Source organism: Cynocephalus volans, chromosome 8 (genome assembly GCF_027409185.1).
Source record: "Cynocephalus volans isolate mCynVol1 chromosome 8, mCynVol1.pri, whole genome shotgun sequence".
NCBI classification, from domain to species: Eukaryota; Metazoa; Chordata; class Mammalia; order Dermoptera; family Cynocephalidae; genus Cynocephalus; species Cynocephalus volans.
Window position 1 is genome coordinate 40096695 of NC_084467.1, and position 23066 is coordinate 40119760.

General features: G+C 34.4%; 1 protein-coding gene across 1 annotated transcript in view; it reads right to left on the reverse strand.

Annotated features, from left to right (window-relative positions):
* Positions 1-23066, reverse strand: part of SPATA6 (spermatogenesis associated 6) — a 142243-nt gene that overhangs the window by 99883 nt on the left and 19294 nt on the right. Inside the window, exons 4-5 of the mRNA XM_063105748.1 lie at positions 13399-13536; positions 12192-12240 (exon numbers count right to left, since the gene is read on the reverse strand). Coding sequence (XP_062961818.1) covers positions 12192-12240; positions 13399-13536 — 187 coding nt within the window. The remainder of the gene's footprint in view (positions 1-12191; positions 12241-13398; positions 13537-23066) is intronic.

The following is a 23066-nucleotide window of genomic DNA, read 5'->3' on the forward strand; positions in this document are numbered from 1 at the left end:
AATGTAGCAGAACAGAGAGCTCAGAAATAAATACTTATATAGTCAAATGATTTTTGAGAAGAGTGCCAAGATCATTCAATGAGGAAAGGACAGTCTTTTCAACAAACAGTGCTGGGAAAAGTGGATATCCACATGCAAAACAATTAAGTTGGATCCTTACCTAATACCTTACATAAAATTAACTCAAAGTGGATTAAAATATGTAAGACCTAAAAGTATAAAACTCCTAGAAGAAACCATAAGACAAAAGCTTCACAACATCGGATTTGGCAATCATTTCTTGGATAAGTCACCAAAGGTACAGGCAATAAAAGAAAAATAGACAAAATGGACTTCATGAAAATTTAAAAACTTTGTGCATCAAAAGACAATATCAACAGAGTAAAAAAGCTAACCACACAATGGGAGAAAATATTTGCTAATCATGTATCTGATAAGAGACTAATGTTCAGAATATATAGAAAGCTCCTAAAACAGCAACAACAAAAAACCTCATTCAAAAATGGGCAAAGGACTTGAATAAATATTTCTCCAAAGAAGCTATACAAATGGCCAATGAGCACGTGAAAAGATGCTCAAGATCACTAATCACTAGGTAAAAGCAAATCAAAACTAAAATGAGATGCCACCTCATACCCATTAAGATGGCTATTATTAGGAGCTGGCTGGTTAGCTCAGTTGGTTAGAGCATAGCCTTTGACCAAGGTCAAAGGTTCAGATCTCCACCCCACACTGACCACCTGCTAAGGGAAAAATAAAAATAAAAAATTGAATAGAAAAAAAAGAAGGCTATCATCAAAAAACAAAAACAAAAAAATAAGTGTTGCTGAGGATGTAGAGAAACTGCAACACTTGTAAAATGGTATGGTACAGCTGCTATGAAAAACTGTATGGTGATTCCTTGAAAAATTAAAAATAGAATTACCATATGATCCAGCAATTCTATGTCTGGGTGTACACCCAAAAGAATTGAAAGTAGGTACCCCGTAAATATGTACAATTACCATGTGCCAAATAAAAATAATAACAAAAGCAATAAAAAAGAATTGAAAGTAGGAATTCAGGCATATATTTGTATACCCATGTTCACAGCAGCATTATTCACAATTGCTAAAATGTAGAAGCAACTCAAGTGTTCATCAATGGATGGATGGATAGGTGCAATGTGGTGCACACACTGTAATATTATTCATCTTTGGAAAGATGAAAATTCTGACATATGCTATGACACTGATAAACTTTGAGGACATTATGCTATGTGAAATAAGCCAGTCCAAAAAAAAAAACAAATAGTGTATGATCCCACTTATATGAGACACTTAGAGTAGTCAAAATCATAGAGACAGAAAGAAGAATGGTAGTTGCCAGAGGTTGGGGGAAGGAGAAAATGGGGTGTTATTGTCTAATGAGTATTGACTTTCAGTTTTATAAGATGACTTTTAGTGATAGTTGAACAATATTATAAATGCACTTAATACCACTGAACTGCACTGTTAAAAATGATTAAGATGGTAAATGTATACTTTATTACAATAATAAAAAAAATTTTCAGGGAGAAAGACCTTAACTTATTAAAGGAAAAACTTTATAGAGAACTAATGATGCTGGAAACCAAATTGTAAGTTAATGTAAAATACAACTACTGAAACATAGAGCATAATTAATCTTATTTTACAGTAGCCCTTTATCTTAAAAGGATAATTTTCCTCCTTCCTCTGTAAAAACTCTCATTTTCACATGTACTTTTAGTGTGTTACAAATTAAATGTCCTACAATATTCCAGAAATCCTAGTCACATATAGTAAATCAAAAAGCTACAGTAAATACCTTAACAGAAAATGCCAGAGTATCGTTAACTCTCTGTACTAGCAAGAACAACTGCTATAATTTCCTCTAAATGACTATTTATCTGCCCTAACTATAAAGATAAATTGGTTGGAATGTATTTGCTACTTAAAATATGAATCCTTAGTCCTACAAGCTCTCCTGGGAATTGAGTTAGGGATACTCTAATCCACAAACATTGAAGGATTTACTCTCAGCCTTTAAATCCTCACCTGAAAGCATTTTAAATATCCCAGACACCAGGTAAGCACTAATTCCTAGAAGCTGAGAAGCAGGGGTTCTAATGAACCAAGTACTTTTCCCCACAAGCAGAAAACTCAGTAGGGACAGCTAGTAATCTACTGCCATATAAATAAAGATCATATCTTCTCTTTATCCAAATGTTGAACGGAATGAGTTCAGAACAGCTATTCTCTTATAAATTCTCAAATACAAAATACATTTAATAATCAAAGGATTATAACACTACCAAACTCTCAATAGGATAGTTTCAACAGTCAAAAATAGTAATGTGAGGCAGTTGTATGATGCATTTATGGTATTTTACTTAACTCTTTGGATATCAAATAACTAGTACGTGCCAGGTACTGCCATATGCACTACAGATACAGCAGTAAAAAAAACAGGGAAAGTCTATGCTTTTATAAAACTGTCATTCTAGTGAGACAGAAAATAAAAAATGAAAAATATATTAGGGGTAGGAAGAAAACCAGAAGAATCATTTATTCCTTTTCATCCATAGCAGTACCTTTTGTTTTGGTAGTACTACTAGCATACCCTTTATTCTCAAAATATTCTGGTGTAGAAGATACAATTTTAAAGATAATGGGATAGAGATTGAGACATTGACCAAAGGTGGGTACTGTTTCATATATTTTGGTAAGAGAAGTCCTCTCTGTTTATGATGACAAATTTGAGCAGTGACTGAAAATAAGTGAGGGAGCAAGCCATGTGTATGTCTGGAGGAAGAGCTTTTTCAGGCAGCATATCTGTGGCAGTATTGCCTCTGTGTGTGTGTGTGTGTGTCTGTGTGTGTGTGTCTGTGTGTGTGTGTTCATCTGTAGACGAGAATCTGTAAACCTTCAGTGAAAAAGGATGAAAATCTGTTTCGACAGAGAAGTCTAGGAAGTACAAAACTTTTTCTTTCTCATTCTCACATAAAAATTGTTCACAGAGTATTGCTTAGGAATAACAAATTTTTTTCTGGTAGATTCCAGGACTAAAACCATTTCCCTAAAGAGCATACTCATACCTTCTCTATAAATTATCACTGGCATTTAATACCATTTCGTATATCACTAATATATATTTCCCTAGAACCTGAGGTGATACTGGTTCTCTGGAGTTTCATTAGAGGTGCAGATAGAGTTCAAAATGGAACTGGCAAGTTCTAATACCAATAAATACCAATAATAATAACAGTAATAATAATGACACAACTCCACAAACAATAATGAACAAGGAACTATTTAAGTGATTACTGTGTCCAAGGACTGTTTTAATAATTTGATCTGAGGTTATTAAAGGATCTGACCACTTATAAGACTGTTCAGTTAAGGGAGTCTTAGGAGACTCTTGAGCATTTAGAACAGTTCAATTTGCTTTCAGATAACATATTCTCAACTAATGAATTTTGGATTTTAGACAGACAGACAAGCACACACTAGTTTTGTATTTTAGATAATGGGTACTGATATATGGGACTCACAATTCCAGCAGTAGAATAGGTAGGTGGAAACTCAGGATGATTCCACATTGGTTCTGTAACTTTCCTTACTTGAAAGCTTCTCTTGGCTTCCACTTACATAAAGCCAAACTGCTTTACTTCTTTGGGCTCATTTTTATATTTTATTTGGACTGTTTCTATCACTTCTGCTATCACTGTAAGTTTAAAAACTCAGTACTATGGATGCTCACTGTAGGTACATCTATGAGCTATCTCCTCAGCATCCATTCTCCTCCTTTCCCCTCCCATTAGAAATCCATATGGTTCTTTAAAGCTGACCTGAACCAAAGGCAGAATATGAATAGGCTAAGCCAATAGCATACTATATCCCTCTTCCTACTCTAAGAATAAATCTCAAGACTTTGTGAAAAGTATAGAACACAGACCTCTTTCTTACTCTTGAGAATACGGTAGTGCTCTAGACTGGATGCCCCCACCCCCAACCTCATTGAAGCTTAAATCCCCACCATATCTGTTCAGGGTGGGAAATCCTATTATGGTAATTGAAAGGTGGGGCCTTGAGGAGATGATTAGATTTTCTGTAGGACCATGCTAGTGGTCCACGTAGTGAATGTATTAATAATGGTGGTTGTGGACATGGTTCTGAGGGCTTTAAAAAGAGAGCACATGAGAAGTCCTCTCTGCTCTGCTATTTCTGTCATGTGAGATCCCTGGGTCACTGTTGCTACCACCAAAACCCTTACCAGATGTGTTTCCTGGGCTTTGGACTTCCAAACTTCTGAAACTGAAAGCAACAAATTTTGTTTTCTTACAAAGAACCCAGTTCCAGGTATTTTGTTATAAGCAACAGAAACGGACTGATACAGATGGGAAGATGTGAGGCCTGAAAATACTGCAACTTTGCTACCATGAATTTTGCTACCATAAATAAGGTTAAGATTCTAGAAGATATAATAAATATAAATGTAGAAGCAATTAAAACAGAGCCTCAAAATAAATATAACAGTCTGGGTCCAATTAGTAGAGCGAAACCACACAGGGAAAGTTTAACATAAAGAACTATTAACTATAACAGGGTATTCAAGTAATGAGGGATTGTCTAGGAAGGTGTAAAAATACAGGAACAGCAGATAGGGGAGTGGCCATTACCCCTAAGGCTCAGACAGAGCACCCAAGGAAATGCTCTCCTCAAGCCTTTCTCCCTAGTGCTGAGATTCAGACCTTGTTGGGAAAGGTATAGCCTTGGATCACTGAAAGAAAAGTCACTCTAGTAACATCCCAGTGGAACTTACTGGAAATCTGCCCTCTGGAATTTGCCCCAAATCCTCCCTCTAGGGTACCAGGGAGGCTATTCACAGGGACATATTTTAACAGAAGCACTTCAGTATAAAACCATCCAAAAAGGGTGAAGCTGTTGTTGGTTACCATGTACTGCAATATCTGGGCACTGGAGAAGCTATGAGAGCTTCATAAACCTGGTGCTGGAAAAAGTCAAATGAACACACCAATACCTGGAAGCAAAACCCTTTCCCCTGCAATATTTCTTCAGAGGTCTCTATGAACAAACCCACAATGGTAGCTGGAAAGAAAAATAATATTTAAAGGGCCCCAATCAATTTCCACAGAACAGGCAAGAGGATCGAATTTGGCTAAGGGGCAATAAATTGATAACCTGCACTCTACACGATGCCAAACCTAAAATAAATGAAAGGAGAAACAAAGAATTCAATATAATTATAGTTAGATATTTAAATACCCTTCTCTTGGTCATTGATAAAACAACCCCCCCCCCAAAAAACCAGAAATTAAATCAGAAAACAGAAGACTTAAACATTATCACCCAACTTGGCCTAAATGGCAGAAAAATATTGATACAGAATAATAACCAATGACAGTAAAATATACTTTCTTTCCAAGTACACTTGGAATATTCTCAAGGACAGACCTTAGGATAGGCCATAAACTAGTCTTAAAACATTTAAAAGGATTGAAATACTACAATTTATTTTCTCTCATAACAGAATTTAATTAGATTCAATGTTACAAAGAAATATAAGAAGCACTCAAATATTTGGAAATAAAATAACATATTTCAAAAGAACTCTAAGGTCAAAGAACTCACACCCCCAAAAAAGACAGCTTAAAATTAAGAAAAAAATCAAAACTTATGAAATAGAGCAAAATCATTAGGTGGATGAAAATTTACAGCTTTAAAAGCTTATATTAGAAAGGAAGAAATATCTACAGCCAATCATCTAAGCTTCCATCTCAAGAAGCAAGAAAAGAAAGAGTAAGTCATATCCAAAATAGATAGAAGGGAGCTGGCCAGTTAGCTCAGTTGGTCAGAGCACAGTGTTATTACAACAAGGTTGAGAGTTCAGATTCCCATACAGGCCAGCTGCCAAAAACAAACAAAAAAACAAAGTAGAAGGAAGGAATAAAAAACTTAAAATGAAAATAAATGAAACAGAAAAAAAAAAAAAACAGAAAAATCATTAAAGGAAAAAACTGGTTCTTCAAAAATATCAACAAAATTGAGAAAACTTTAGACTAAACCATCCAAGAATAAAAAAGAGAAAACACAAATTACCAACATCAGGAACCAGAGAGAGGAAATGTCTAATAATCCTATAGAAATTAAAAGGATGATAAGAGCATAATATGAACAACTTTAAGCAAAGTAGACATCTTAGATGAAATGGGCAAATTCCTAGAAAGGCACAAATACCAGAGCTAACTCAAGAAGAAATAGATGTATAACAAAAATTTGATATAGTAATTTAAACCCTTCCCACAAAGAAAAGCCCTGGCCCAGATGACTTCACTGATGAATTCCAACAAATATTTAAAGATAAAATGATACCAATTCTACACAAACTCTTCCATGAAATAAAGAGGAAACATTCCTCAGTTCATTCTATGAGACCAGTAATACCCAGATAAAAAGCAAGAAAACAAAATTGCAAAACTACAGATCAATGCTCCTCATAAATAGACACAAAAAGTCATTAACAAAATGTTAGCAAACTGAATTCGGAAAATATAAAAAGGATGATATACTATGACCAAATAGGATTTATCCAAGCAGTGAAAGGTTGGTTTAACATTTGAAAATCTGTTAATGTAATAAACCATATTAAAAGAATAAAGGGGAGAAAACATATGATCATCTTGACATAGAAAAAGCATTTGACAAAACCCAATGACCATTCATGATAAATACTATCAACCAGAAAGGAATAGGTCTCATCAGTTTTTATTAGTCACAGAGGATCTTCTGATAAAGGGTTATCTACAATAAAAACTACAGCTAACATCATATTTTAGGAAAGACTAAATGTTTTCCCCCTAACATCAGAAACAAGGCAAGAGTGTTTGCTTTCACTGCTTCTAGTAAATATTGTACTGAAGGTTCTAGCTAGGGCAATAAGACAAGAAATAAAGAAAAAAAAAGAAGGAAAGAAGAAAGGAAGGGAGGCAGGAAAAGGAAAAAGGAAGGAAGAAAGGAAGGAGAAAAGGAAGGGGAAGACAAAACAAGAAGTTAAAGTTATAGAGACTGGAAAGAAAAAAAGTAAAACTGACATTATTCTCAAACCATACACTCTGTATATAAAAATTAATCTACACAAACAAACACACAAAAAAACCTATCTGAACTAAAAAACAAGTTTAGCAGGTATAGGGTTCAAGATATATAAAATTAATTTTATTTCTATAGAATAGCAAATAAGAATTAAAAAATAAAATTAGCAAAACAATTCTATTCATAATAGAACCAAAAAGATAAAATACTCAGAAATAAATTTAACAAAAAAATGCAAGACCTGTATACTGAAACTCCAAAACATTACTGAGAAAAATTAAAAGTGATCTAAAAAAAAGAAAATGGAAATGCATACCATGATCATAGATTAGAGATGATAGTTTTAAGAAAGCATTTCTCCCCAAATTTATCTCTAGATTTAACACTATTCCTAAACACTCTTTCTATCTAATTTCCATACAGCTTCTTTGTAGAAATTGACAAGCTGATCCTAAAATTTATATGGCATGCAAAGGACCCAGAAATAGTCAGAACAAAGTTGAAGGATTTACACAACCTGTCTTCAACACTTAGTATAAAGCTAAAGTAATCAAAACAGTGGTATTAACACAAGGAAAAACAAATAGATGTATGGAACAGACTAGAGAGTCCAGAAATAAACCCTCACACTTATAGTCAATTGGTTTTCAACAAAGGTGCATGCTGGGACAACTGGATATCCAACTACCAAAAAACAAACAAAAAAACTAGACCTCATACCATACATAAAAATTAACTCAAAATGTATCATAGTCCTAAATGTAAAATACAAAACTATAAAATTTCTAGAAGGAATAATTTTTGTAACTTTAGATTAGGTAAATATTTCATAGATATGACACTAAAAACATAAACCATAATAGAAAAAAATTGATAAATTGTACTTCATAACTTTCCTTCTTCAAAAGACACCACTGAGAAAACAGAAATACAAACTATGAGCTGAAAGAAAATATTTACAAATCATATATCTGATAAAGAACTTTTAGGAACGTATTTCAAATATCTTTCAATTTTATTTTTCCATGAACTTTTTGAAGTACGCTCGTACTTACAATACTGAAAAGAAAAACCCTTACAATTCAATATGAAGACAAACAACCCAATTTAAAATTGGGCAAAAGACCTGAAAAAGCATTTTACAGTGAAAGATTTATGAGTGGCTAATAAGCACATAGAAAGATACTCAAAATCATTAGTCATTATTGAAATGCAAATTTTAAAAAATGAGGTGTCTTCAAAAAGTTAATGGAAAGATTTGCATTATCTTTTAATTCTATTTTTCCAAAAACTTTTTGAAGTACCTATGTACAATAAGATACCTTTAACACCCGCCAAAATAGCTATATTCCAAAAGACTGACAATATCAAGTCTCAGGGATAATGTGGAGAAATCGAAATACATTGCTGGTGGGAATAAATGATGTAGTAAACTTGGAAAACAGATTGACGGTTTTTTAAAAAGTTAAACATATACTTAGCAATACTTAGCATACAACCCAACATATATCCACATAGCCATATCAATATTGTTCGTAATAGTCAGAAACTGGAAACAGTCCAAATGTCCATCAAATGGTAAATGGTGGGTTGGAGGGGGAGTTCCACATAATAGAATACTGTTCATCAATAAAACAAAATGAACTGCTTGGCTGTGGAACAACATGGATAATCCTCAAAACATTATTCTAAGTGAAAGAAGCCAGAGAGAAAAGACTAGATATTATATGAACTCTTTTTATGAAATTTCTAAAAAAAGCAAATCTATAGAGATAGAAAATAGATTAGCAGTTGTTGGGGACTGGGGAGTGGGCATACAGATTGACTGCAAACAGCATCAGAGAACTTTTGGGGGTGATAGAAATATTATAAATTGGATAGTGATGATGATTCACAACTGTATAAATGTTCTACAAATCACTTAACTACAGTTACTGTGGGTGACTTTTATGGTATGTAAATTATACCTCACGAAAGCTGTTAAATAGAATAAAGGAAGAAGGGAATAAAGAAGCATTTGTCCTGCCTTTCCTATAGGAACTGTATTTCAGGGTAACCAAATTGCTGATACAGAAAATTTCTTTTATAGAAAAATTCCAGCTAATAAATACAAAAGAATGACAATATTAGAAAAATAACAATTTTGTAACCCCTAATGAAAAGATGGATCTAAAAGAATGCTGAAGAAAGGCTGATGAGTAACTATATAATGGAGGAATCAGGCTGATAATACCTAATCAATCTTAGCATCATCAAACTTGAGACAATCAGACATGTTATGCAACTTGATATGATACAGTAAGTACACAGCACCAACTATGAAGGGCTCTTGCCAAAATAATAAAATAAAATAAAATAAGCCTGAATCTAAACAAACCTCTAGGTCTAATTAACAGTTTGCAAAATACAAGTGACAAACAAACTAAATAATACTGTAAAGAAGCAATCAGCCAAATCCAAATTGTAGGACATTCTAAGGTAGCTAGTTTTTTTCTAACAAATTCACAGCATTAAAAGCAAACATACACACACTTCATACATGTATTGGAATGTAACTCTGTACCCTATACATATGTACAATCAATACCTGTCAATAAAAAAATAAACTCTTTTAAATCAAAAAAGGAAACATTAGAAAAACAACAACAAAAAACATAAGGGGAACTATTATAGAAAAAAAGAAACTTAAGAGATAAAAATAGTCATACATAATGTGTAAACCACACCTTGACTGGATCTTGATTTTAACAAGCCAACTGTAAAAAGACATCTTGGGGATAACTAGGGAAATCTGAATAATGACTAAATATTTGATTTCCTTAAGTAATTATTAATTATTATTTTTTTTTACGTGTGATATCAGTGGTGGTTATATATTTTTTAAAGCCTTTATCTGTTAGAGGTATTTGTGATGAAATGACATAAGGTATGGAATCTGCTTTTAAGTATTCCAACAATTTTTTTAAGTGGCATGGTGAACATGTAATAAGATTGGTAAAATGTCAAAAATTATTGAAGCTGAGTAATAGGTACATGGGATTTCATCATTCCATTCTCTCCACTTTTAGTATGTTTTTAATTTTTAATATTAAAAAGGTAAGGGACAAAGAAAGACTGCAAAACAGGGGGTAAAAAAAAAGGAAAAGTAAAAAGAGCCCAAAGCTCACAAGGAAGGTCAGGAATAAAGACTTATGTGGGAGACATCACGGGATAGGTAATACATGAAGCCAAGTCACTGGAGAGTAAATTGTAAGGAGAAAGCAGAAATTAAGAAAAAAGAGATCAGAGAAGCCAGTGGAATACCAATATTTAAAGACAGGGCAGAGAAAGATGAATTTGATTAGGATACCAAAAAGTGGAATTTCAGTGGATGGAAGAGACCCAAGAGAAAAACTGAATCAGGGAAAGCAAGGAAGAAAGTTTCCAAATAATAATAACCAGTAGGTACTCTTCTTATAGTCTCAAAAAAATCAAATCAAATAGAAAAAAATCATTTTTTTCAAACAGAGGAATTTCAAAATAAGAGAAATAATTATCTTCATTTTTTCTAATATACACAACTGCCCAGATATGAACAAGATGTTTAGGAAATATTAAAATTCATATACCACTGTCACCAGACTGCCACCTAGCTAGTCTGCCACAGTGAAAAATATAATACCAAATGCTTGAACAGCAATAAAAAAATAAATAATACATTGACACTAGCCATAAAGAGATTTCTGAAGAAGAGTCACTAAACTATAAGCTTCATGATGATAGACAATGGGCTGGCCCTGTTCCTCCCTATATAGCCAGAGTCTAGCGTGGTGCCAGGCTCCATTGCTAGAACCCCATTTTGGCAGGTACAGAAAGAGGTGGGGAGAAGACAGTTGACGATCATGATGCCCAATAGTTTATACATTAGACCAATCTGGTGATCCCAGAGCCCTTTCTAATTACAAGGATAAATTACAGAGCTTTTCACTTCATACTCAGAACTCGAATAACTTACTCCCAAGTGTACACTTTTGCACTGTTGCTTTCACAAATAGTTCTATCTTTTCACAGTTGATTCCTACTACTTTGAAGAATTTACTGTTATCCACAGCCTTGAAAAAATGCCTCAAATAATTGATTTACATAATGAATGTAATACAAAATGCAAAAGCATACATATTTTAAGCCACCATTACTTTGATCTACTATTATTCACTCTCTAGATTTGCAAAACACTGAGGTTAAAGACCTATTTTTATTTTCAGGGCAAAGTCCCACTGATACAGTTTGGATATGGTGTCCGCCTCCCAAGCTCTTGTTGAAGCTTGATCCCCAAAGTGGCAGTGCTGGAAAGTGTTTGTGTCATGGGGGGTAGATTCCTCACTAATAGATTAATGCCCTCCCTGGCGGTGTGGGAGGAGAGAGTGAATGACTTCTTGCTCTAGTAGTGAATGACTTCTTGTTCTATTGGTTCTTGCAAAAGCTGGTTGTTAAAAGGAGCCTGGACCTCCCATCCCCTCCCTCTCTTGCTTCCTCTTGTCATGTGATTTCCTTGCATCAACTGGCTGCCCTGCCACTTTCCACCATGAGTAGAAGCATCCTGAGGCCCATGACAGATGCACCAAATTAACCTCTTTTCTTTATAAATTACTCAGTTTCATATGTTCTGTTGTAGCAACACCAAAATGGACTAATACACACACCTAGCCTGAATCTCTATCCTTACATCACAAACACTCCCTGTCATCTTAATGAATAAAAAGTTCAAATAAGTCTTTCTTTGTTTTCCATAGCCCCAAAACAGAAAAAGGAATAATTCCTAGACTCTCCACAGCACATATATTTATTTATTTCCAGATGTACTATGAAATTCTAAAAAGTATAAAACAATCTCAGCTCAAGATTTTTAAAATTCTAGTACACTCTTTCAAACCATTATTTAATCCAGGATCAAAGAGCATAAAGATAATAAATTCTAATATGTCTTAGAATCAAGAATTAAAAAGTAAAAACATGGTACTGATAACACAAAGGTCCAGGGTTCAATCCCCCTGTCAGTCAGCCACCAAAAAAAAAGAGAAAAAGTTAAAAACTTACCTTCAAGCTGTGCAACCACATCTCCTGGGTCTACTGCTTCAGGGAACACCTACAGTGGGAGGATGTACAAGGAAGCAGGATGGGGAAGAGGAAGTAAAAGGAATATATATAAAAGACTGTTTTTGCTTTCTCCCTCTCATTCCCAAAATACCATTCCTTTCCCACCCAAAGAACTTTTGACATAATGAGAACTGTCACTTCCTCTCTGCTTCCCATTATCACTATGAAAGATTTTACAAATAAACTTTATAAGTGGCTCTGTCTCCCTCTCCAAAATTTGTCTGCTACCACACTTCCCCTTATTTGTTAACATGATCATACCAGCTTTCTCGGTGTTCCTCCAACCTATCAAGCTCACTCCCAACAAGAAGCCTTTATATTTGCTATTCCTCTACTTAGAATGCTTTTCCTCCAAGACCTTCAAACACCTGACACAGTCTCATAATTCGGGCTCAGCTTAAATGTTATTGCCTTCTCTGACAACTCTTTAAAATAGACAATCCCCCTAATCCCCTTACCCTACTTTCATTTTCTTTATGCACTCATCACTGTCTAATATTATTCACACATTTACTAGGTTATTGTCAGTTTCTCCTATTATATGAAAGCTCCAAGAGGGGAGGGCTTTACCTTGTTTACCATGTGTCCTCAGTGCCTAGAACAGTCCATCAAATGGAACAGATACTGGGTAATTATTTGTGGAAGAAGGAAAGAAGGAGGGAGTGAGGAAGACAGGGAAGAAAGAAAGAAGAAAAGTGAGAAGGAAGGAAATTCAAAAGTGAGAAATAAGATTGGTAATAATTAAGCAAAAGCAGCAGTTTTGGGAGAAAAAAGGAAAAGAGACTTACAGAAAGAAGTACCACTAGAAGTAAAATATGCCATATTCTTACCTATTAATGATTTCTCTTTTTATGAAAACGATTACTTAAAATTCAAGGTGCTATGTTTTATATTAAGCCCACTAAGACAACTTAAAAACAAGCTGATCCATCAAGGAAAAAAAGGCAACTGACTCAATACATAATAAAATGCATATTTATTTTTAAGCTTCCAGATTTAGGTTACAACTTTCTGTCTGAATCAAACTAAAGTACATAATCAGCAAAATTAATTTATGTTACAGGCTTTTATTCAAAAATTGAAACCACTTTTTTTGTTTGTTTGTTTGTTTGTTGATATTAATATTTGATCTGATATTTGAACTCACCTTTTCAAACACCATTCTGGCATTGAAGACCAGTGGAAAAGTGGCTGGGACACATTGTGTCTTTTTGTATTGGCCAAACACACAGATGCTAAGATAGATGTCCTCCTTGTCTTTCAGCACCACTCCTGGACAAGTTACCTGAAAGAAATTAGATAAATGGATGTTACTGCTTTATCAATTCCTTAAACTATCCTACTAAAATAACATCGCATATTACATAAAAACACTAGTGTGCTAACCTAATAAAAATACTCACAAATAAAAAAAGAGAAATATATTCTAGTGTTTACAGAATTAAGTGAAATGCCCTTACAACTTCCCTCTCTCTGAGAAAACCACAATTTTCCATTTGGTTATTTGTGCCACATTTGAAGTTCTGTGTACAGGCTCCAGGGACAGACACTAATAGTTTTAAACAGTCAGCCTTAGGCTCTCGTTTTATTGCTGAATGCTGACATAAAGTTATTCAGCATCATTTAATCACAAAGGATTAAAACTCAGCAGAAATAAAACCTTATACTAGAAGAAAAAAAATACCAATAAAAAGCACAAATCTAGCTTTTTCACCCTAAATAGAGTCCATAAATACCTTCAACAAAAACATATGAAAAAGTTTCAATGCTAGTGAATTAAATGTTACTAGCTCACTCAATTTTTGAATATTAAATTGCACTTGCCTATTTTCATTGTGATTGACAGAAAGTAGTCATAAAATGTGGAGTTTCTAAATAACATATAGCAGTCTCTCCAGTCCCTGCCATATTTCATTGCCAGTGATCAACTATACCCTTAACAGAATATTAAAGGCTCTCTTGTATTTTAGTTCAATTACCCAACACCAAACCCCCTAACAGTACATTCAATGTATATATTTTATTATTCTCATAATACACACATTACTTTCCTCCCTCATGTTCTTCCATTATCTGTATAATGTAATGTAATGTAAGTAATGTAAGAATAGCAACTTCTTACTACCTTATTTCATCTCCTGCTCATTTATTCCTACCACCTGCCAAGCCATACATTAACTGCCATCTCCTACACAAAACTTCTCTTGATTCACCAGCTATCATTATTCAATTCAACCTAATTTAAACATTTATTATAAACTTACTATATGCAAGTAAATATGTTTTAAATTCTCATAGCATTTTGTAGTTCTCTCAAGATCCCAATTATTGTCTATAAGCATTTCAATTAAAAGGGTATATCTCACCTCCTTTATTTGATAACAAATTTCCTGAAAACATAAATTTTATTTTTCTCATCACTGTATCCAAAGAAATAGGACTTTATGTATTACTAAGAAGCTTAGAGATTATCTAGACCAGCTTCAAATTTTTTTATATATGAAAACAACAGAGCCCCCCAAAAGTTTAGGTAATCTACTAATTTAAGGTCACAAACTAAATGAGCTATAACATTAAATGAATTAATATATTCAAAGTGCTTAGAGCAGTGCCTGACAGAGCATTCATCAATGCTAGCTACCATTATTTTAAAGTTAAAAACCATACCATCTGCCATCATAACACTGACTGTTGCACTGAATAAATTACTAAGACGTCATGTCCTTTTGTACATAGCAGTTAAAACTATTTTCTGTGCCAGCTATTTTGCCCCTTATTCTATTTTTCACTTTTGCCCTAATATAAGAGTACTTCAAAAAGTTCTTGGAAAGATTCCCATTACTTCTAATTCTATTTTTCCACAATTTATTTTTAATTACCCTCGTACATTCCCAATTGATCACTAAAATCAAGATCCCCAATAATCTCATTCTGTCATCAGCTTCATTTCCTACTCTGCCTCATTAAAACCAGAAGTATCTTAGAGTCCCTCAAAATCTGTGCTATTCAACATGATAGCTGCTAGCCACTTATGCTGAGAGGTATGGCTAGTCCAAAGTAAGATGGGCCGTAAGTGTAAAAAACACACTGGATTTTGAAGATGGCAAGAAAAAAAAAGCAAAATATCACATTAATAACATGTATATTAATTACATATTAAAAAGATAGTATTTTAAATATATTGACTTAAATGAAATATAATATTAAAATTAATTTTACCTGCTTCTTTTAACTTTTTTAAATGTAGCTACTAAAAAATTTTAAATTACATCCTTAGCTCAAATTTAAGCCTTGTGCTGTATTTCTATTGGACAGTGCTGCTCTAATTGTCCTCACTGGAAACTGCTGAGTCTCTTTCCAATTTGTAACATATCCAAGAAGGCATGACTTATTTTTCTCATCTACAATTCTACAAATTCTGCCATTCTTTAAAAGAACACCTAGCAGCTTTCCAAAATGGCAGCAGGAGCAGGGATATTAAAAAAATTCAAATGAGACAAATAAAAAATAACTAGCAAGGTGGTTAACTTAAATCACTTTGACAAGCTGTAACATATTGTTGCCAATTTCGAAAGAGATGCACATGTGCAGAGCTGTGCATATGCCCAGAAATGACCTGAGAAAGCCCTAATCTCTCACATCTTGCTGACATTGAGGTTCTGATAAAGCCATAAGTGAAGATAAGGCAGAGTTGTAAACTGCCTCCCAGGGAATAAAAAGCATGTCCCAAAATGCACACAGAGAACTTCAGCAAAGGCTGGGTGACTTACTGGTTCAAGGCATTTAAGGAAATATAAGACCAATCATTAGCAAACCATAAAGATGAGCAAAGACTTCAGTGGCCACACCTAACAAAGAACACAGACTCTACAGAATTAGTTCAGGAAAGTAACAAAACAAACAAAAAGTAACAACAGCAGACAACAACAAACATGGGGGTAGGGGGACTCTGATTTACAGAGTTCCACATTACACTATTTAAAATGTCCAGTTTTCAACAAAAGTTACAACATGCAAAGAAACAGGAAGAATAGCCCATACACAGGGTGAAGAAATAAAAAAAAAAAAGCAGTCAATAGAAACTGTCTCTGAGGAAGACCAGAAGTTAGCTTTACTAAATAAAGACTCTAAGTCTATTATAAATATGTACAAAGAAATAAAGGAAATCTTTCCTGAAGATCTAAAGGAAATTATGCAATGCTATCTCATCAAATAGAATAAAGAGATAGAAATTATATTCAAAAAAGAACCAAGTAGAAATCCTAGAGTTGAAAAGTACCAAACTGAAGTAAAAAATTCACTGGAGAAATTCAACAGTAGATAATTAGCTGTCAGAAGAAAGATTAAGTAAACCCAAAAACATGTGAATTAAGATTAACCAGTCTGAACAACAGATACAAAAAATAAAGAAAAATGAACAGTCTCAGAGACCTGTGGACACCATCAAGTACAGCAAAATAAATATAATGGGAGCCCCAGATGAATGGGAGAAAAGACCAGAAAGAATACTTCAATAAATAATGTGTGAAAAATTCTTAAACTTAAAGAGAAACAATCAACACTTCGACAAGCTGAAAGAACTCCAAACTACACACATTATAATCACACTCTCAAAACAAAAGAATCAAAAAAAGAATTCTCAAAAAGAGAGACTCTGGAAAGCAGCAAGAGAGAAGGGATTCAATAGATACCAGGAATCTTCTATCATTAAGAGCTGATTTCTCATCAGAAGCATATAGCCAGAAGAAAGTGGGATGAATTATTCAAAGTGCTAAAAGAAGAAAACATTCAAACAATTCAATATCTAGAAAAAATCTCCTTCAAAAAAAAAAGTAAAATTGAACCCAGCTGCCACAAAGGGTGCCAGTGCGACAGACAGCCATGCAAAACCTCAGTAAGTGGGCTCCACTCCCAAGAGCCCAACCCAGCCACTGCCAAGGGTGCCAGTGAGACAGGCAGCCATGCAGTCTGCAATACTCCCTGCCAGTGCCACAGACACCAGTGCTGAACAAGTGGGCTGTGATAGCCATGTCCACAGCAACTGCTGCCACAAGAGTGGCTTGCTGTCACACCAGCAGCCACCACTACCTCATAGGTGACCCACTGACCACTCAAAGGCATAGACAGAGAAGAGTCACCAGAGGAGCCCAGGGAAAGAGGAAAGAAAAAAGAGAAAACCCATAAAGGGTTACCCATTCAAATTGAGGAGCACTCAAATTGAGAACACAAATTGAGTATCCCCCAGTGCACCCATCAGGGTCAGGGGAAGCTCAGCAAAAGTGCCAACAGGCCCACCCAAGATCACCCACCATAGCCTAAGAATGACAAAATTCTAAGCTGCTATCCCCCAAAATTCAAGAGCTTGCCTATGTCCTGATAAACCACCATAGTGTCAACAACATCAGCAAGGAAATACTAACTGCCCCAGCAACTAGACCACAGAGGACCCCTCATAGAAATCCAACTATGAACCTGGCCAAAGTACCTACACAGAGACTACACTACTGTATCTACCTGGAACCAATACTAAAACACCTCATTTAACAGTCATTATATAACACATCTACAAACGGTATTCCCTCTCCTCAAACCCAACTCTAGAGTAGCAGAAAAAGCAACTGTTCTACCAGATGACTAGACACCAATGTAGAGACACCAGAAATATGAAAAAACAAGAAAATATGATATCACCAAAGGAAAATGATAATTCCCAAATATCAGATCCTATAGAACAGGAAGTCTTTGAAATGACTGAAAAGGAATTTCAAGCAACAATTATAAGGAAACTCAGTGAGATACAGAAGACTCAAATGACACAATGAAATGAGAAAAAGTATCCAGCACCTGAAGGAGGAAATGTACAAAGAAATTAAGGCCCTAAAAAAAGAATGTAGCAGAACTCGTGGAGCTTAAGGATTCATTCAACAAAATAAAAAACACAACAGAGAGGCTAGAACAAGCAGAAGAGATAATTTCTGATACTGAAGATAGCCTTTTTGAAATAACACAGGCAGACAAGAAAATGAAAAAAGGTTTTTTTGTTTTGTTTTGTTTTGTTTCCTAACTGGTAAGGGGATCGCAACCCATGGCATGGTGTTGTCTGTGCTACACTCAGCCAGCGAGTGCACTGGCCATCCCTATATAGGATCCGAACCCACGGCCACAGTGCTACCAGTGCCACACTCTCCAGAGTGAACCACAAGGCCGGCCCCAAAAAAGGATTTTTAAAAAATGAAGACTATCTAAGAGAGATAGCAGAAAACCTTAAGCACACGAATATCCAAATCATGGGTATTCCACAAAGGGAGGAAAAAGCAGAAGGCACTGAAAACATATTCAAGGAAATAATAGTGGGAAACATCCCAGGTATAGGAAGAGATACAGACCTTAAGATCCAGGAGGCTAAAAGATCCCCACACAGATTCAACCCAAAATGTCCTCTCCAAGACATGTTTTAGTCAAGCTGGCAAAGCTCAAAGACAAAGAGAAAATCTTTAAAAAAGCAAGAGAAAAGCATCAAGTCACTCATAAGGGAGCCCCCATCAGACTAGCAGAAGACTTTTCATCAGAAAACCTAAGGGCTGGAAGAGAACTGGATGATATATACAAAATACTAAAAAACAAAAATTGCCAGCCTAGTAACTATACCCAGCAAGGTTAATTCAGAAATGAAGGAGAAATAGTATTATTCCCAGACAAACAAAAACTGTGGTAGTTTACCATCACACAACCAGCCTTACAAGAAATCCTCAAGGGAGGACTGCACCTGGTACCTGGAAAACAACCATCACTACTATAAATACACAAGAAAGAACAAAACTCACAACTAGAACAAAAATAAAATGCAAATGATAAAGAGAATTTATCTAACCAACTCAAGAAACCAACACACACCAAAGATAAACAAAAAAATGGAAAGAAAGGAACAAGAGCTATATAAAACATCAAAACGAAAATCAATAAAATTCCAGGAGTAAGCCACCACTTTTCAATAAGAACTCAATGTAAAAGGACTAAATTCTCCACTCAAAAGACACAGACTGACTGACTGGATTAAAAAGATAGACCCAATAATATGCTTTCTTCAAGAAATTCACCTCATCTGTAAAGATATACACAGACTAAGAGTGAAAGGATGGAAAAAGATATAGCATGCAAACAGAAACCAAAAAAAAAAAAGCAGCAATAGGTATTCTTATATCAGATAAAATAAACCTTAGACCAAAAGCCATAAAAAGAGACAAAGAAGTCCACTATATAATGATAAAGGGATCTATCCAGCAGGAAGATATAACAATCATAAATTTACATGCACCCAACATGAGAGCAGCTGTTATATAAAGTGAACACTATTAGACCTAAAGAAAGAGATAGACCCAAATACAATAATAGTTAGGGACCTGAACACCACTCTCTTAATATTAGACAGATCATCTAGGCAAAAAATTAATGGAGAAACAAAAGATCTAAATGGCACTTTATATCAATTGGACTTGGTGGACATCTAGAGAACATTTTATCCAATAACCAAAGAATACACATTCTTTTCATCAACACATGGAACATTCTACATGATAGACCACAGGTTATGTCACAAATCAAGTCTCAACAAATTTTTTAAAAATAGAAATTATTTCATGTATTTTTTTCATACCACATTGGATTAAAACTAGAAATCAGTAACAAATGAAACTCTGGAAACTATACAGACACATGGGAATTAAACAACAATCTCATGAATAACATATGGGTCTAAGAAGAAATTAAACAATAAATCAAAAAATTTCTTGAAACTAATGAAAATAATGAAACATAATACCAAAACCTGTGGAATACTACAAAAGCAGTAACAAGAGGGAACTTTACAACAATAAACACTTACATCAGAAGAAGAGAAAGATTGCAAATAAACAACTAATGCTACACCTCAAAGAACTATAAAAACAAGAACAATCCAACCCCAAAGTTAGTAGACACAAAGAAATAATGAAGATCAGAGCAGAACTAAGTGAAATAGAAACCCCAAAAATGATACAAAAGATCCATGAAACAAAAATTTGTTTTTTTAAGATAAACAAAACAGACATTAGCTAGGCTAACTAAAAAAAGAAGTGAGAAGAGACAAATAACAAAAATTAGAAACGAAAAAGGAAACATTAAAACCAATGCCACAGAAAAACAAAGAATCATTAGAGACTATTATAAACAAATATATGCCAACAAATTTGAAAACCTGGAGGAAATCGGCAAATTTCTGGACATATATAAACTGCCAAGACTGAACCAAGAGGAAACAGAAAAATTGAACAGACAAATAACAAGTAATGAGATTGAAGCAGGATTCACCAGTCTTCCAACAAAGAAAAGCCCAGGACCAGACGGCTTTACTGCTAAGTTCTACCAAACCTGTAAAGAAGAATTAATACCAATTCTCTTCAAACTATTCCAAAAAAATTAAAGAGTCCATTCTCCCAAACTCACTCTATGAGGCAAACATGACCCTAATACCAAAACCAGACAAAGATACAACAGAAAAAGAAAACTATAGGCCAATATCTTTGATGAACATAGAGGCAAAAATTCTCAATAAAATATTAGTAAATAAAATACAGCAACACATCTGAAAAAGTATACAGCAGAACCAAGTGGGATTCATCACAGGGACGCAAAGATGGCTCAACATACACAAATCAATAAATGTAATTCACCACATTAACAACATCGAAGAAAAAAAATATGATTATCTCAACAGACGCTAAAAAAGCATTTGATAAAATTCAATATCCCTGCATGATAAAAACTCTCAGCAAATTAGGTATAGAAGGAACAAAATTAAAGCCATATTTGACAAACCCACAGGCAGTATCATCCTGAATGGACAAAACTTGGAAGCTTTTCCTCTAAGAACAGAAACAAGACAAGGATGGCCCACTCTCACCACTCCTATTCAACACAGTGTTGGAAGTACAAGCCAGAGCAATCAGGCAAGAGAAAGAAATAAAGTGTATCCAGATTGGAAAAGATGAAGTCAAATTGTCCTTGTTTGCTGATGACATAATCCTATACAGAGAGAATCCTAAAGACTCTACAAAAACACTCTTAGACTTGATAAACAATTTCAGCAAAGTTGCAGAATACAAGGTCAACAGGCAAAAATCAGTGGCATTTTCACACTCCAATAATGATCCGGCAGAAAAAGAAATCAAGTGACAATAGTCACCAAAAAAAAAAAAAAAAGAAGAAGAAAAACCTAGAAATAAAGTTAACAAAGGATGTGAAAGAGTTCTACAATGAGTAATATGAATTACTGTTGAAAGAAATTAAAGAGGACACAAGAAGACAGAAAGATATTCCATGCTCTTAGATTGGAAGAATTAACATTGTGAAAATGTCCATATATCTAAAATGATCTACAGATTCAATGCAATCCTCATAAAAATACCAATAACATTCTTCACAGAAATGGAAGAAACAATCTTTACATTCATACAGAACAACAAAACACTCTGAATAGCCAAAGCAATCCTGAGCAAAAATAATAAAGCCAGAGGTATAACACTACCTTACTTCAAATTATACTACAAAGTTATAGTAACCAAAACAGCATGGCACTGGCATAAAAACAGACACATGGAACAATGGAACAGAATAGAGAACCCAGAAACCAACCCACACACCTACACCCAACTGATCTTTGACAAAGGCAACAAGAACATACATTGGGGAAAAGACTGCCTCTTCAGTAAATGGTGCTGGGAAAAGTGGACATCCATATCTAGAATGAAACTAGACCCATACCTCTCACCATATACCAAAATCATCTCACAATGGATTAAAACATTAAATACACATCCTGAAACTACAAAACTCCTAAAAGAAAACTTAGGAGAAACACTTTAGGAAGCAGGACTGGGAATAGACTTTATGAAAAGCACATGCAACAAAAGGAAAAACAAACAAATGGGATTATATAAAAATAAAAAGCTTCTGCACAGCAAAAGAAACAACAGAGTGAAAAGACAGCCTACAGAGTGGGAGGAAATATTTGCAAAGCATGCACTCAACAAAGGATAAATATCTAGAATATACAAAGAACTCAAACAACAGTAAAAAAACAAGAAACCTGATTAAAAAATGGGCAGAGTAGCTGAATAGACATTTCTCAAAGGAAGATATATGAAAGCCAACAGACACATGAAAAAATGCTCAACATCACTCATCATCAGGAAATGCAAATCAAAACCACATTGAGATATCAGCTCACTCCGGATGGGCTATTATCAAATGGCAGTAATAGCAAATGCTGGTGCAGTTGCAGAGAAAGTGGAACACTCCAACACTGTTGGTAAGACTATAAATTGGTGTGGTCATTATGTAAAATGGTATGGAAGTTCCTCAAACAACTACAGATAGAATTGCCATATGACTCAGCAATCTCACTGCTGGGTATATACCCAAAGGAATGGAAATCAAAATGTAGAATGGACACCTGCACATGTTTATTGTAGCTCTTTTTACAATAGCCAAGAGCTGGAATCAACCTAAATGCCCATCATCAGATGAGTGGATAAGGAAAATGTGGTATATTTATATAATGGAATACTACTCTGCCATATAAAAGAATGAAATACTGCCATTCACAGCAATACGGATAAACTTAGAGAAAATTGTGTTAAGAGAAATAAGCCAGGAACAGAAAGAGGAATACCACATGTCCTCACACATATGTGCAGGCTAATAAAAAATAAATAAATAAATAAACTAATAAGCAAGAAAAAAAAAGATTCAGCAACCACAATAATACGTTGAACTTTT